The sequence below is a fragment of the Onychomys torridus genome, chromosome 4 (genome assembly GCF_903995425.1).
Source record: "Onychomys torridus chromosome 4, mOncTor1.1, whole genome shotgun sequence".
In the NCBI taxonomy this organism is placed as follows: domain Eukaryota; kingdom Metazoa; phylum Chordata; class Mammalia; order Rodentia; family Cricetidae; genus Onychomys; species Onychomys torridus.
In genome coordinates this window covers 64,737,983-64,752,326 of record NC_050446.1, presented here as the reverse complement: position 1 = coordinate 64,752,326, position 14,344 = coordinate 64,737,983, and the positions used below count along the sequence as shown (strand labels likewise).

At 35.0% G+C, this 14,344-nt stretch overlaps 1 protein-coding gene across 1 annotated transcript; it reads left to right on the top strand.

Annotated features, from left to right (window-relative positions):
• The first annotated feature begins 12,655 nt into the window (after positions 1-12,655).
• LOC118582634 (olfactory receptor 4C15-like) lies at positions 12,656-13,683 on the top strand. Its single transcript, XM_036185656.1, has one exon. The coding sequence runs from the start codon at positions 12,748-12,750 to the stop codon at positions 13,681-13,683; it is 936 nt and encodes a 311-aa protein (XP_036041549.1). The 5' UTR covers positions 12,656-12,747.
• Positions 13,684-14,344: the final 661 nt, after the last annotated feature.

The following is a 14,344-nucleotide window of genomic DNA, read 5'->3' as shown; positions in this document are numbered from 1 at the left end:
TTTTAATTTGTGTAAAGTTATTAAATATTTGAGTATTGTGTGAGGCCTACTGTATTTAAAAACCCTGCCCCTCTCACCTCACAAGTATTTGTTCTTGCAAGAGTTCTGTAGACCCTGGTGCTCAGATTACTTATAGTAGTAGAAATACTATGACAAAAAATAGTGTTTTATTAATTTAATAAAATATAATGTAAGGATACCAGAAAATAGCATTTCATAATAAATAATTTTCAAGTGCTCATGGAGCTTCAATAACTGTTAGAGCACAACACAAACACCTTCTATCCATGTTACCATCAAGGAAAATTACTTCCAATAATTTTTAAGCATTTATTTTTCCAAGGTTAATGACGGTAAGTATATTTTCAAATTCATATTAAAATAAGAAAATTTAGAAATGCAGCACAAATTTATTTTTCTATTATCCCTCAACAATACTTTGATTATCTAGACATACCATCTTTTATAAACTGGTAACTCACCATTCTCCTTGCATTGAAAGGTAGAATGCATTGATGTTGTATAAAGAGTACTTAAATAAGAGCATGATAAATTGAAGCATTACTGTATCTTAAATAGCTAAGAAAAATTGACTATAAAATGTTCCAATTCAACAAAAAAACCACACTAATAATGCTACACAGAAGGAGCATAAGTTAAGAAAATTTGACCCAATGCACAAAGTGAAGTCTTCAGATTTAATCGTGTTCACTTCCGTTCCTCAAAGCATTAGAGTTTTTCACTGAAGTCTTAGGAAAACAAAGTGGGTGAAGCTCTGACTCCCTTAGCTGGTATTCTGTCTTGTTCTCTATCTTAAAATGAGCAGAATCACTAAGACACCAAAGGTAAATCAGAAATCAGTCAGGAAGGACATGAAAAGAAAGAGGAAATCTCTTTTCCCTATATTGCTTAGATAGTGGGGAAAGTAAAGTTAAGACATGCAGGGAAATCTAAAATAACACTATGGACAAATAAAAGATTAGTAGTCTGAAGGGAATGTATGTCCCAGAAAGTCAAGGAAATAAACCTGGTAAGCTACAAATACAACGAATGAAGCTTTTATTGGTAAATAATAACTTTAGTTTAAAAATATGTTGGACCTACAGAATTTAACATGTGGGACAATTTCATATAAAAATTCAATAAATTATCATCATCTATAAGAACAGTAGCCATTTATATTAAATATATTTAAAAGAACATGGAATGTGTTAGGATATGTAAAGAGAAAGTGAGTGTTCCTAAATGAGAATATTGATTTGAAACCAAAGAAAAATGAATTAGGAAAGAGTCAAGTCCAATGTATGGTTGTTAATAGAAAGATTATGATATAATGAAATAGTCCACATAAGATGCCTGTTAAGCTAACTCATTACTTCAACTTTTGATAATCAAATGGATTATCTGAAAATCTGACATTGTTTTCACAAATTGTTAAGAAATTAGATTTTGTGCGTGTTATCTTAGTGTTTAATTTTCATTTGTTTTAATAATAATAACAGCATATTTCTTACTAATGTGGCTATGCTAAACATCTTGAAGGCATTGACTGACAAAGCTACAGTGCTTGGGCATTTTGGACTGACCCATCACTGCCCTTGGTGGAATTTGCTGCACAACTCTTGCCTATGTCTTTGACATGATTTATGTTTGGAATTCCTTGATGTTAAGGGCCCTTCACTGAAGGCTAGAGCTGTGATAATGTAACAGTTCATATAGAAGTTCATGCTAATAAGTATAAAAGTCATGGTAGCTCCCTAGGAGAATCAGCTATGCAAAAAAATGAGTCTTTTATAGACTTCTATTTCTTGAGTGGTATTAGTAAGCATGAGACATGGTATCTGGAACAAAATCATTAAAAAAGAAAAACTTAAGGAAATTTTAGAAGCTGATGAACTATAGCTGAATCATTAGGTTCTCATGTTCTGCCTCAGAAACACAAAACTAACATGGACAGAAAAAGCTTTTTATTATAAAACTAATGACAGTTTGTGTTGGCACATACCTTTAATACTAGCACTTGGGATGTAGGGTCAGGTAGATCTCTGTGAGTTCGAGGCCAGCCTGGTCTACAGAGAATGTTCCAGGAAAGTCTCCAAAACTACCCAGAGAAACCCTATCTAAAAACAAAATGAAACAAAACAAACCAAAAAAAATACTTAAGGCCAAGCCTTGATACCCTCCTGAAGGCAAAGTAAGCATTTTTAGGAATCTTGATGTTTTTCTAGGCTTTGCAGGATCGCAATAAAGATAGGGACCACACTGAAACAAGAGTTTATGACAAAGACACAAAGAGAAACATTCTGGCTCAGTGAACTTCTTGGTTTCCTGAGCAGATTTGTCAGATCAGGCCTTTTCTGATATTGTAGAAAGAATAAAGAACAGAGTGAAGTACTTTAAAAAAAAATCCAAAGGAAAAGATGGAGGTCTTACATCAGATATAAAAGAAAAAAAATAAACAAGGGACTGAGGGATTGTATTTTGCTTAGAAAGATCAGACATTCATTACAGTAGATCAATAGAATGATACAGGAGAAGCTTGCTATGGCAGGTAGTAGGAAATAACTTCTGATCTATTGAATTAGTCAAACTTAAATAGAGACATCCTCTCTAGTATTTATGTAACTGCAAGGCTTTATGTCACTTATTTTAAAGAAAAAGATACTGAGTTAAAAAAAAAAAAAAAACCTCATCATAATGTTTGATTTTAGTTCTCATGAAATTTTCTATTTGCTTTTTTTTTGCTGCTTTTACTTCCATATGCTTGTGTAATCAAGGAATAATTTAGAAAATGTTTTATAATCAATGATTAAAATCTATGAGGATATGATTTTGTGTAAAAATAAAACCTGTGGGAGATGCAGGTTGTCAGAGGAGGTCTTGCCATACCAAGATGAACTTCCTCTCTGTCCATCTCCTGTAAGACAAAACTAAGGACTGTCCTGTGTCTGGATTCTCCTTGGTTTCTCTTGCATTCACCCACTTTAGAGCCTGCCCTCATCCAGAGCTGGACTCCGGCACTAATGGATTTATCATTTTAAGCTCCCGTTTAGAAAAATAGTTCATATTTATAATATCTATGAATGGTGATTAATGTTCTTCTTTTCTCACTTATAAAACTTGTAAAAGCTTTACCTTTATATCATAAAATTAGAATTTTATTTATAGAACTATGTGACAGCAATTTGTAATAGTCTTATTTACCTACCTTAACTCTTAGGACTTTTACATTGTTCTCATTTCTCAGTTTTTAGATACTGCCTTATATTATATTGTAAAACTGTCTCACATTTATTTTTAGAATAAAATTCTGGGGTTGGAATCCTGTTTCAAAAGTAAAAACATGGTTAAGCTTCTAAATTATTTTCAGCATGTATTCTATAACATTGTTCCAATGAAGCAATGTCATAGTATGTGGAGTAGTTTTCAACACACACTTTAAAAATACATTTTTCTATTGACTGATTCAACATTGGCAGGCAGACAGGCACTTGGATATTCTGATAAGATCCATGCATTTGGCTGAATGTAATCATGTAAGCTTCTGGTCCCAGCACTATGAGGCAGAGGCAGGATGATCATAAATTCACAGTCATCCTAGGATACATGGTGAGTTTTTATCCATCCTAGGCTACATCATTTCTTTTCACCACCACAGCAATAAAGTCTGTCTATGTTGAGCTGTAGTTAATTGGTTTATGGAACATGGCTATCACACATCTAGTTGTCTTTTAACCATATTTATAGTGTATTTTTAATTCATTTGAGATTTTCATTACATATGTGTACAAGGTATTGTGATCATATACCAGCTCATCAAACTTAGAAACTGAACAATATTTAATTTCAAAGTAATGTTTTATCGAATCCATTTTTAAATAAACAAACAACACGGAACAGAGGCTTCAGGCTGTATCTTACATGGATTTCCTTGATGCTATGTCACTGATTTACTGTGTATTCATTTACCAAGATAAAGAAGGGAAAAGGAAAAATGTTTGTCTCATTTAAATAATACATTTTATTTATATTTGTATAAATTTTCAATTATTATCTTTAAATTTTTTATTTACTTTTCAAAATAAAATGTAATTACATATATTTCCCCCTTTTCTATTCTCCCTCCATCCCCTTTCAAGTCCCCTCCCTCCAGGCCTCCTGGGTCTTCTTCCTCACAGCCTCTCAGACTGATAGCCTCTTATTATTATTATTCTTACATAATATATAAATTCAAAAATAGAAAAAAGAACAATTAAATTTTGATGAGTTTATTTATTGTTGTATGCATGTAAATGATATAAGAATTGACCACTTATTATTAGATACCTAACTGGGATCTCATTCCTGGGAAGGACTAACTCTCCCTCCCTCAGCTGTCATTATTTGCTTCTAGTTCTTTGTCTAGAGGTAGGGCCCAAGGGATTTCTGTCTTCCACATTAGCATCTATTGGTGCCCTCCTTACTATTTATGTCTTGCTTAGGCATCCATACTGCTGAGAGATATCATCGGTGTAGCTTCTGTGTCATTTCTGGGAGACACAATCTCACTGTAAACTTCTTTGTCCTCTGTCTCTTATAATTTCTTTGTACCTCTTCAGAAATGTCCCCTGAGCCTTAGTTTCTGTATTCAAGTTGTAGATGTATCTGTTGTGGTTTGTCACAAAAAGATCAGTTTATCTTGGTAAACTGGCTGGTTGTGGTTTTCTGTAAGCATTTCCATTTGATGCAAAGAAAACATCTTTCAGGGATGAGAGCTACATTTATCTGAGTGTAAGGAAAAATGTTATAATGCAATTATGAATTGGATTGTTGTAGTAAAGTAGTAGTAATAGGTTCTTATCTAAGATCCATGACTTTACTAGCCCTGGGTAGTTGGCTAGATTTCTAGTACTATGCATGATTTCTCTCCTGTTGGGTGGTCCTTAAGTCCAATTGGAGAGCTGGTGTTTACTGCCAAGAGATGGATGGCACATTGCACCCTGATGGATGTTGCTGTTTGTATCTGTAATTTTTTTCTCAATCTGCTAAAGGAGGATGATTTTCTGATGATAGCTGAGAAATTCTTCAATCTATGGGTATAGAAGAGTGTCATAGGAGTAATTTTGTGGCTATATTCCTTTAGCGGAGCAATATTATTTGGTTTTCCCCTAGATCCTTGGCCTATTTATCCTTAGAATGTTGGCTGACCAAAGAGTGTTTTATATTGGTTTCATCTCATGGAGTTGGTCATAAATCCAGTTAAAGAGTGTTTGGTTGCATCCACAAGCTTTGTGTGACTATTACACCAGCATGTCTTGCAGTCAAGTCATCATTACACATAAAAGGTTTTGTGGCTAGATTGGCAGCATACCTTCCTGAACCAAAGGCTCTAGAACATCGGGGAGAAGGCTCTATTGTCAACAGATCAACTTCTTCTGTATGATGAGTTCTATGAAAGTTGTCTTCTGCAATAGGGCCCTCGCCATCAGATTGTACAGAGAAAAAAAAATGCCTTGGCAATAGCCAGATATGTTTGGTGTCTCCCATGGGATCCCTTTGGGCAAAAACTTCATTTTATGGAAACATTATTAGAACTGTAAGCTTCATTTGGTGATGAGAAAAGTTAGGGCTCTGTCTCCTACATTACTTGGTGATCATTTAGATCACTGTCATATACATACATATTTTTAGAAGTGTCTTCTGATTAGGTTTCAATACTACCCCTCAAATGGCCTAAGTTTTAGCTTTCCCTCCTGATATTCCTTCCCTGCCTCATTTGACCTTCCAATTCCCCATATTTATTGTCCAGTCTAGTCTCTCTAATACTCCTCTATCCACTCAAAGCTGTCTAATTTATTTCTACTTTCTAGAGAGATCCACCCAACCCCACACATACCCTTAGTCCCTCAGTTTACTCCTAACATCTGTAGTTATATAGATTATAGCATGCTAATGAATGACTTAACAGTTAACATCCACATGTAGGAAAATACATACCATATTTATCTTTCTGGGACTGGATTACCTCACTCAGGATGATTTTTCTAGTTCCATCTGTTTACCTGCTAATTTCATTTTCAGTGAATCTGTAATATTACATTGTATACATGTACTGAATTTTCTTTATCAGTTCATCCATTGATGGACATTGAGGTTGTTTCTAATTTCTGGCTATTATGAATAGAGTAGCAATGAACACAGTTGAATGAATATCTCTGTAGTAGGATAAAGGATGAAACATCTTTTTGTTATACACCCAAGAGTGGTATAGCTGGATCTTGAAGTACATACTGAGAAACCACCACACTGTTTCTCATAGTGCCTGCATAAATCCCCATTATCATGGGCAATGGATGTATGTTACCCTTATTCTGTTTCCTTGAGAACAAGAGCTGCCAATTGTTTTATTGATTTTGGCCATTATGACTGGTAAAAGATGAGATCTCAAAGTAGTTTTTATTTTCATTTCTATGATGACTAAGGATGTGGAAAAATTCAAGTGCTTCTCAGCCATTTGAGTTTTCTCTTACAAGAATTTTGTTTAGATTTATACATTTTTTTAATTGGTTTATTTTCTTGATATCAACTTTTTTATATGTTTTGGATATTAGACCTCTCTTAGATGTGTAGAAGATAAAAATATTTGTTAGGGAGACTTTAATTACTACTTCTATTTCACTATGAATTATAGGCCTGCTTAAGTTGCTTATCTGATCTTTATTTCACTTTGGTAGGTGGTACATTCTGAAAAAATTATCAATTTCTTTCAGATTTCCAATTTGATGGAGTACAGGTTTTTGTTTTTGTTTTTGATTTTTTGTTTTTCAAGACAACGTTTCTCTGTGTAGCTTTGCATCTTTCCTGGAACTCCTTCTGTAGCCCAGCCTGGCCTCAAACTCACAGAGATCCACCTGGCTCTGCCTCCTGTGTGCTGGGATTAAAGGCATGCACCACCGCCTAACAGGAGTACAACAGGAATACAGGTTTTTGAAGTATATCCTTATGATTCTCTGGATCTCCTCAGTGCCTGATCTTATATCCTCCACTGTGTTTCTAATTAAGTAATTTTGTATATTCTCTTTGTCTGCTTTTTAGTTAATTTGGTTGAGGTTTTGTTAATCTTCCTGATTTTCTCAACGAATTTTTGTTCTATTGATTCTTTGTTTTTTTGTTTGTTTCTTTTTATTTTATTGATTTTGGCTCCAAGTTTGATTATTTCTCACCACCTTCTCCTTTCAAGTATTGACTCTTCTTTTTGTTTGAGGCCTTTCAGGAATTTTGTTTAGTAATTAATATGAGACCTCCATATTTTATAAAGGCATTTAGTGCTATGAATTTGCCTCTTACATCTTCCTTCATTGTACCCCATAAATTTGGGTATGTTGTGTGTTTAATTTTGTATAATCCTAAAGGTTCTTTTTGAATTTCCTTTTTTAATTTTTACCTTGACCCATTTTTCATTTAGTAGTGAGTTGCTAAGTTTCTATGAATTTTAAGGTTTGTTGTTGTTGATATTCAGCTTTAATCCATGGTGATCTGATAGAATGCAGGGTATTATTTCAACTTTCTTGTATCTGTTGAGACTTGTTTGTGTCCAAATATGTGTTCAGTTTTGAATAAGTATCCATGAGCTGATCAGAAGAAGTTACATCCTTTTGTGTTTGGGTGTAATTTCCTGTAAATATCTTTTAGGTCTATTTGGCTTATGATGTCAGCTAACTGCAGCATGACTCTGTTTAGTCTGTGTCTAGATGGCCAGTCTGTTGGAGAATGGGGTGATGAAGTCACCACTACCACTGTACGAGTGTCATTCTGTGATTTAAGCTGTAGCAGTCTTTTTCTTATACATCTGAGTGTCCTTGTGTTTGATGCATACATGTCAAGAATTGAAATACCCTCTTGGTAGAGCTTTCCTTTGATGTCTATGTAAGTGTCTTTCCCCATCACTTCCGATTAGTTTTAGTTTGAAGTCTATGTTGTCTGATATTGAAATGGAAACACCAGCTTGCTTCCTGTGACTGATTATTTGGGATATATTTTCCATCATTTTAGCCTGAGGTGATTCATGATATCAATGTGTGTTTCTTGAATGCAGCAGAAGGATGGATCCTGCTTTGAAATCCATTCTATTAGTCTGTGTCTTTTTATTGGGAAATTGAGACAAATGATTGAGAGTTATCAACGGGCAGTGTTTGCTGATTCCTGCTACTTTGTTGTTGTAATGTGGGTTTTCCTTCCATCTTTTGATTTGTTATTCTAAAGTCATTTATTCCTTATGTTTTTGTGGATGTAGTCAATCTCCTCAGGTTGAAGTTTTCCTTCTGGCACCATCTGAAGGGCTGTATTTGTGGATAGATACTGCTTGAATGTGATTTTTATCATGAAATGCCTTTTTCTCCATCCAATGCAATTGAAATGTTTGCTAAATATAGTAGTCTGTCCTGGCGTCTTTGGTCTCAGAGTTTGCAGAACATGTCAGAGCCTGTCTGGCTTTTATAGCTGTCCTTGAAAATCAGCTGTTATTCTAATAGGTCTATCTTTATATATTACATGGTCCTTTTTTCTTTTAGTTTTTATTGTTCTCTTTGGACTTTATGTTGTTATTGATTATTATATATTATGGAGATTTTCTTTAATGCTTCAGTCTATTTTGTATTCTAAATGGCTCTTGAACCTTGATAGGCATCTCCTTCTTTAGGTTAGAAACTTTTCTTCTATGTTTTTCTTAAAAATATTTTCTGTGACTTTGACTAGGTTTCTTCTACTGCCTCTATAACTATTATGAATATATCTGGTCTTTTCATGGTGTCTCAGATTTCCTAAAAGATGTGTTGCTGGATTTTTTTCATACTTAATATTTTCTTTGACAGAGGTAACCCTTTCTTTCATCTTGTTTTCAGTGTCTGAGATTCACACTTCTGTCTCTTGCATTTTTTTCTCCTTTTTTATTTATTATATTTGTATTTTAATTTTACACATCAGCCATGGGTTCCCCTGTCCTCCTCCCTCCCGCCCTCTGCTCCCACCTCCCCCAGGCCCTCCCCTCTATTCCCATCTCCTGCAGATCCAAGACTCCCCTGGGGATTCAATTCAACATCTCTTGTATTCTATTGGTCAGGTTTGGCTCTGAGGTTCTTGTTAGAGTTCTTAACTTTTTCCTTTCAAGTTTTCCCTCTGTCTGTATTTTCTTTATTGGTTTTGTTTCCACTTTCAGCTATTTTACTATTTTATTCATTTCATTCTACTACTTGATTGTGTTTTCACAGATTTCATCAAAGGATTTATTCATTTCCTCTTTGAGGATCTCAATTATATTCACAGAGGCTATTTTTCAAGTCTTTGTCTTGAGCTTCAGCTGTATTGCATTTGTCCGGGCCTATTGTAGTAGGCTTGCTGGGATCTAGTGGTGACAAATTGTGATGGCTATCATTGATTTTGTTTTTATATTGGGGTCTAAGCATTTTGTTTGGGATGATTGTAATTCTTGGGGCTAATACTTTCTTTTCTTTTATTTGTTGAATGAGTGGTCCTTTCATTGGTATCTCTTGCTCTCTCTAGTTCTTAGAAGAGTGTCTATGGGTTGCCTGATAAGAATGCTTCTGACATCACACCAATGTTTTGGGATAGAAAGTGTTTGTATGTATTAGGAATTGATACTTAGGAAATGGAATGGGTTAGAAGAAGGCATCTGAGGGAGTCCACAGGAGAGAAGAAAGCCAGGTATGGTGCTTGCATAGGCCTATGAAAATGAGGACAGAGCAGGAAGAAAGGCTAAGGCAGGTATCCTGGAACAGAACTGGAATGAGACTAGGTGACTGGATTTTGAGGGGAAGAAGAATAGTGAAGATTGCCTATCTGTTTCCTTTGGACAGTGGGTTATGAGGGATGTTTCTGGGAGTTAGTGGCTGAGATAATGGGATGGGATGATGAAGCAGGCTATTGGAGAAAATCTTTGTGATTTGCTGCAGATGGTGGCAGAAAGGACTTGGAGGCAGCGGAGGTGGTCTACTATAGAACTGGGCATGAGACTGAAGGATTGAATTGGATTTGGAGGAAAGGAAGAAAGTAAAGATCTTCTTCCTGCTTTTTTGTGGACAATCTCTATTTCACATCTCTTCTTAAATTTCTAATTCTATCATTATTTTCATGAAAGAATTTTGGATATCCCTACCAAAGAAATTTATTTGCACAACTGAAACTGAAAGATTACAGAACTATAGGAGTATAAAATATCCTGACTTGTGCCAGAGAAAAAGATAAGGATCTAGACTTGAGAAAAAAAAGTCTCATAATTCTAGAACAGTTTTTTTTTGTACAAATATCATCATATTAAGAGATGTTGAGTTTTCCGCTGACATTTCATGAACATGTAACAATGCTCTATGGTCTTCTTAGTTACTACACTTCTTTGTCCATCTTGTTTTATGGCTAGATGACAATTGTATAGTGATTTTCTCAGTTTAACATAAATAATGTTTGCCTGATCCAATGACCTTATAGGGTTAGTTTACTCCTGTTTCCTTGGAAGGAGGCTGTGAATGGAATCAGTTTTCAAATTATAGATTCTAGTGAGTAACTATTCTGAGAACATCTTGGAATGGTTTTTTGTTTAAAATTAAATACAGGCAACATCACATGCTAGACTCATTAGTAAGTAAATTTATTTCTGTTCTTTTTTTTGTTATTTAAGACAGGGTTTCTCTGTATAGCTCTGGCTTTCCTGGAACTCACTTTGTAGACAAGACTGGCCTCAAACTCACAGAGATCTGACTGCCTCTAACTCCCAACTGCTGGGATTAAAGGTGTGCACCACCACTGCCTTGCTATTTATGTCCTTTTGACATTGCAGTCATCAAAATTATCACATTTTCAATATAATTGCATTGTTTTTATTCAGAGATTTGAAATAATAAATATGTATAGGTCCACATATATATTTATATATGCATGTATTTATTTGGAATCATTCATGCATAAGGTCATATTTATTAAGAGATTTCAGTTGTGTAGACAGGAAAGGCAACAGATGCTCTTTGAGGCCATGACAAGGAGGGAAATAAATTCATAAGATGGAATATTACCTTAGTGTCTGTTAAAGAACTGCCTATGCAGACAGGCGGTGGTGGTGCACACCTTTAATCCCAGCACTTGGGAGTCAGAGGCAGGCAGATCTTTGTGAGTTCGAGGCTAGCCTGGTCTACTGAGCGAGATCCAGGAAAGGAACAAAGCTACACAGAGAAACCCTGTCTTGAAAAACAACAACAACAACAAAAGAGCTGCCTATGCATGAGACAGATAAGTTTTCAAGTAAATGAATTGCATGTAGAATTTTTGGATCATGTAACTATGAGTAACATTTTAACAATTTCAATTTGACTTTCTTCATAGTTCTTAAAGATGCTTATAAGCACTTTATGAACATGTTTTATAATAATTTTCATACATGTTTCATACAAATTTCCAACTATTTTTATTAACAACCTTTCAAACAATAGTTGTTTAACAAGTAAACATTCCATAATTAAGAATCAAATAATTAAGTCTCAAGAGTATAATTCAAATTCAGAGAATCGTTTCTATTCTGCAGATATGTTTTGTTATAATTTTCATATGATGAGTTTTTGGTCCATAAACTTCTGAACATTCAACATTTACTATTTCCCCTGTCATGATGCATCATTCACATATAAAGAACATGAGAAGATGATTTCATGTTAATGCAGAGGAGAACAGAAAGAATATCCATTGTAACATATATATTTACCAGCAGTTATAACTAAGAAAAAAATCTCACTGTTCAACAAGTTGATTCCTCGGAGACCTTAAGGGTGTTGGAGCACATGTTACTTAAAATCCCACTTGTATCATTCCTTGTTTGGTCTTGTGACTTAGATCATAATATTGTACAAATAAAATTGTAACAATAACCTCTGTCACATACTGTTGACCAGGAGCTTGAGGCATGAGCAGTAACATTTTTTTTGTTTGCTTCTTTATGCTTTATGGTTTTTTGTTGTTGTTCTCTTTTTTTTTTTTTGTTTTGGTATTTGTGTGATGATGACAGCCTACTTTTCATATTGATCTGGTCACACTTCAAAATGAAGTAGAAGTGAAATTTTAACTCTTCCAATATATTCGTCTTCTGTAGTGCTAGGCAATTCTTACAGAATTTTTTTTTTTGTGAAGAATAATTCATTTGAGGTTACAATCTGCCTCCTAGTGTGAAGCAAGTGTAATAAGTAGCCAAGGTTTTGTGTGTACCCAAAAGCACACTTTACTCTTCCTCTAGTGGTGTATAAGGCAGTGCTTTGAAAAGTCAGTGCAGGCTGCTCAGACCTGGCTCATTCCATGAGAATTACAGGCATGATTTATAAATTCAGGTCTTTGGTTAATATCTAGGTTATAGATTCAGTATTGTTTTCATATTTCTATTAAAGAAAACTCAGCAGATTTACAAAAGCTGATAATTCAAAGATGAGCTATTTATTACCACTCACACAAGTAAATGTCTTTGTGTATGGTATTTGAATTGTGACTACTTTCAAGAATTTAATAATTTATCTCTGCTTCAATTCTTCAGGTTACACAACTATAGACATTAGAAGTTTTCTAGTATTTTGCTTTCAGTTGAAAAAGACTCAATCAAGGTAATTTTCATAAGGATGTACCATCTTGTTGATGGTGACATTTTAAATTTATAAGCATCATTTTGTTATAAGTGAAGATTTTGTATTAATGAAGTTTATTTTCACTGTCTTCTTATGAATCATGCAAAACCAGAGCTTTGTCACTGAGTTCATACTCCTGGGGCTTTCACAGAACCCAGATGTGGAAAAAATGTTATTTGTTGTATTTTTGTTCATCTACCTTGCAACTATTGGGGGCAATATAGTAATTGTGGTGACCATCATCTGCAGCCCTGCACTGCTGGGTTCCCCCATGTACTTTTTCTTGGCATTCTTATCATTCCTGGATGCCTGCACTTCTTCTACAGTCACACCCAAGATAATTACAGACTGCTTTTATAAAAGAAAGACCATCTCTTTTGAATGTTGCATGACACAACTGTTTACAGTCCACTTCTTCACAGGGGCAGAAGTGATTGTCCTGTCAGCCATGGCCTATGACCGCTATGTGGCCATTTGCAAGCCCCTTCACTATTCTTCCATCATGACTTGGAGGCTCTGTAGTATTTTGGTGGCAATATCCTGGGCTGGAGGATTCTTGCATTCTATCATACAAATTATCTTCACATTGCAGCTGCCTTTATGTGGACCCAATGTCATTGATCATTATATGTGTGACTTATTTCCATTACTGAAGCTCGCCTGCACTGACACACACATTTTTGTCCTTTTGGTGTTTGCCAACAGTGGGGCTATTTGTATCATAATCTTCTCCTTATTGCTTGTCTCCTATGGTGTTGTTTTGTTTTCTTTGAGAAGCCACAGTTCAGAAGGTCGCCGTAAAGCTCTCTCGACCTGTGGATCCCACATTACAGTGGTGCTTTTGTTTTTTGTTCCATGCATATTAATATATGCACGTCCTACATCTGCATTGTCCTTTGAGAAAAATGTGCTTATATTTGTCAATGTCCTGACACCATTGCTCAATCCTATGGTATACACTTTCAGAAATAAGGAAATGATGAATGCCATCAGAAAAATGTGGAAGAGATTGACAATGCTTTCTGATCAATTTTAAAATATTCTATTGGTGGAAGTATTAAGGCAACTCCACATGTTAAAGGGGAGGTTATTTGTGGGGTAACTTACAAGTAAAAGGATAGGTTACATGATCAAGGAGAGGTGAAGTGTAGTTCAGTGGTATTCTCTGAAGAACTCTGCTTGGTCTACATCCAGCATCCAGGATCCAGGAACCAAGAGAGCCAGCACATTGGATGTTGGGTTTTAAGGGCTCCTCTCTAGGCCCTGCCTCCTAGGCGTGACAGTTACTAGGAAAACCTGGAACAGCTAGCTACCTACTACAATATTCTACTTTGGATAAAGGAACTTGATATGCCAACATGATGTTTGCGATTTGCTTTCAAGAAACATTTATGCCATTGCTAACATGGTGGAAGCACATTTTTAATTCAGTACTGGTGCACAGAGATTTGTGATCCAAGAGTTTAAATTCATTATGAATTTATCTGATAAACAGTGAGTTCAAGGTTAAATGGAGACTGGTTTTAAGAATATAAGGTAGAAAGCAAAAGATGATCATAGCCAGTGACTTCTTTTGGTTCTGTATCAATGTTAATGGGCACACATACTATTTACCCTTTACATAAACTCACACGTGTTTATAACATACACACCAACACAAACTAACAAAAAATACACCTGAAGAACTCAATGAAAAT

Coding starts and splice junctions, on each gene's coding strand:
- LOC118582634 (XM_036185656.1), top strand. CDS start 12,748: ATGCAAAACCAGAGCTTTGTCACTGAGTTCATACTCCTGGGGCTTTCA.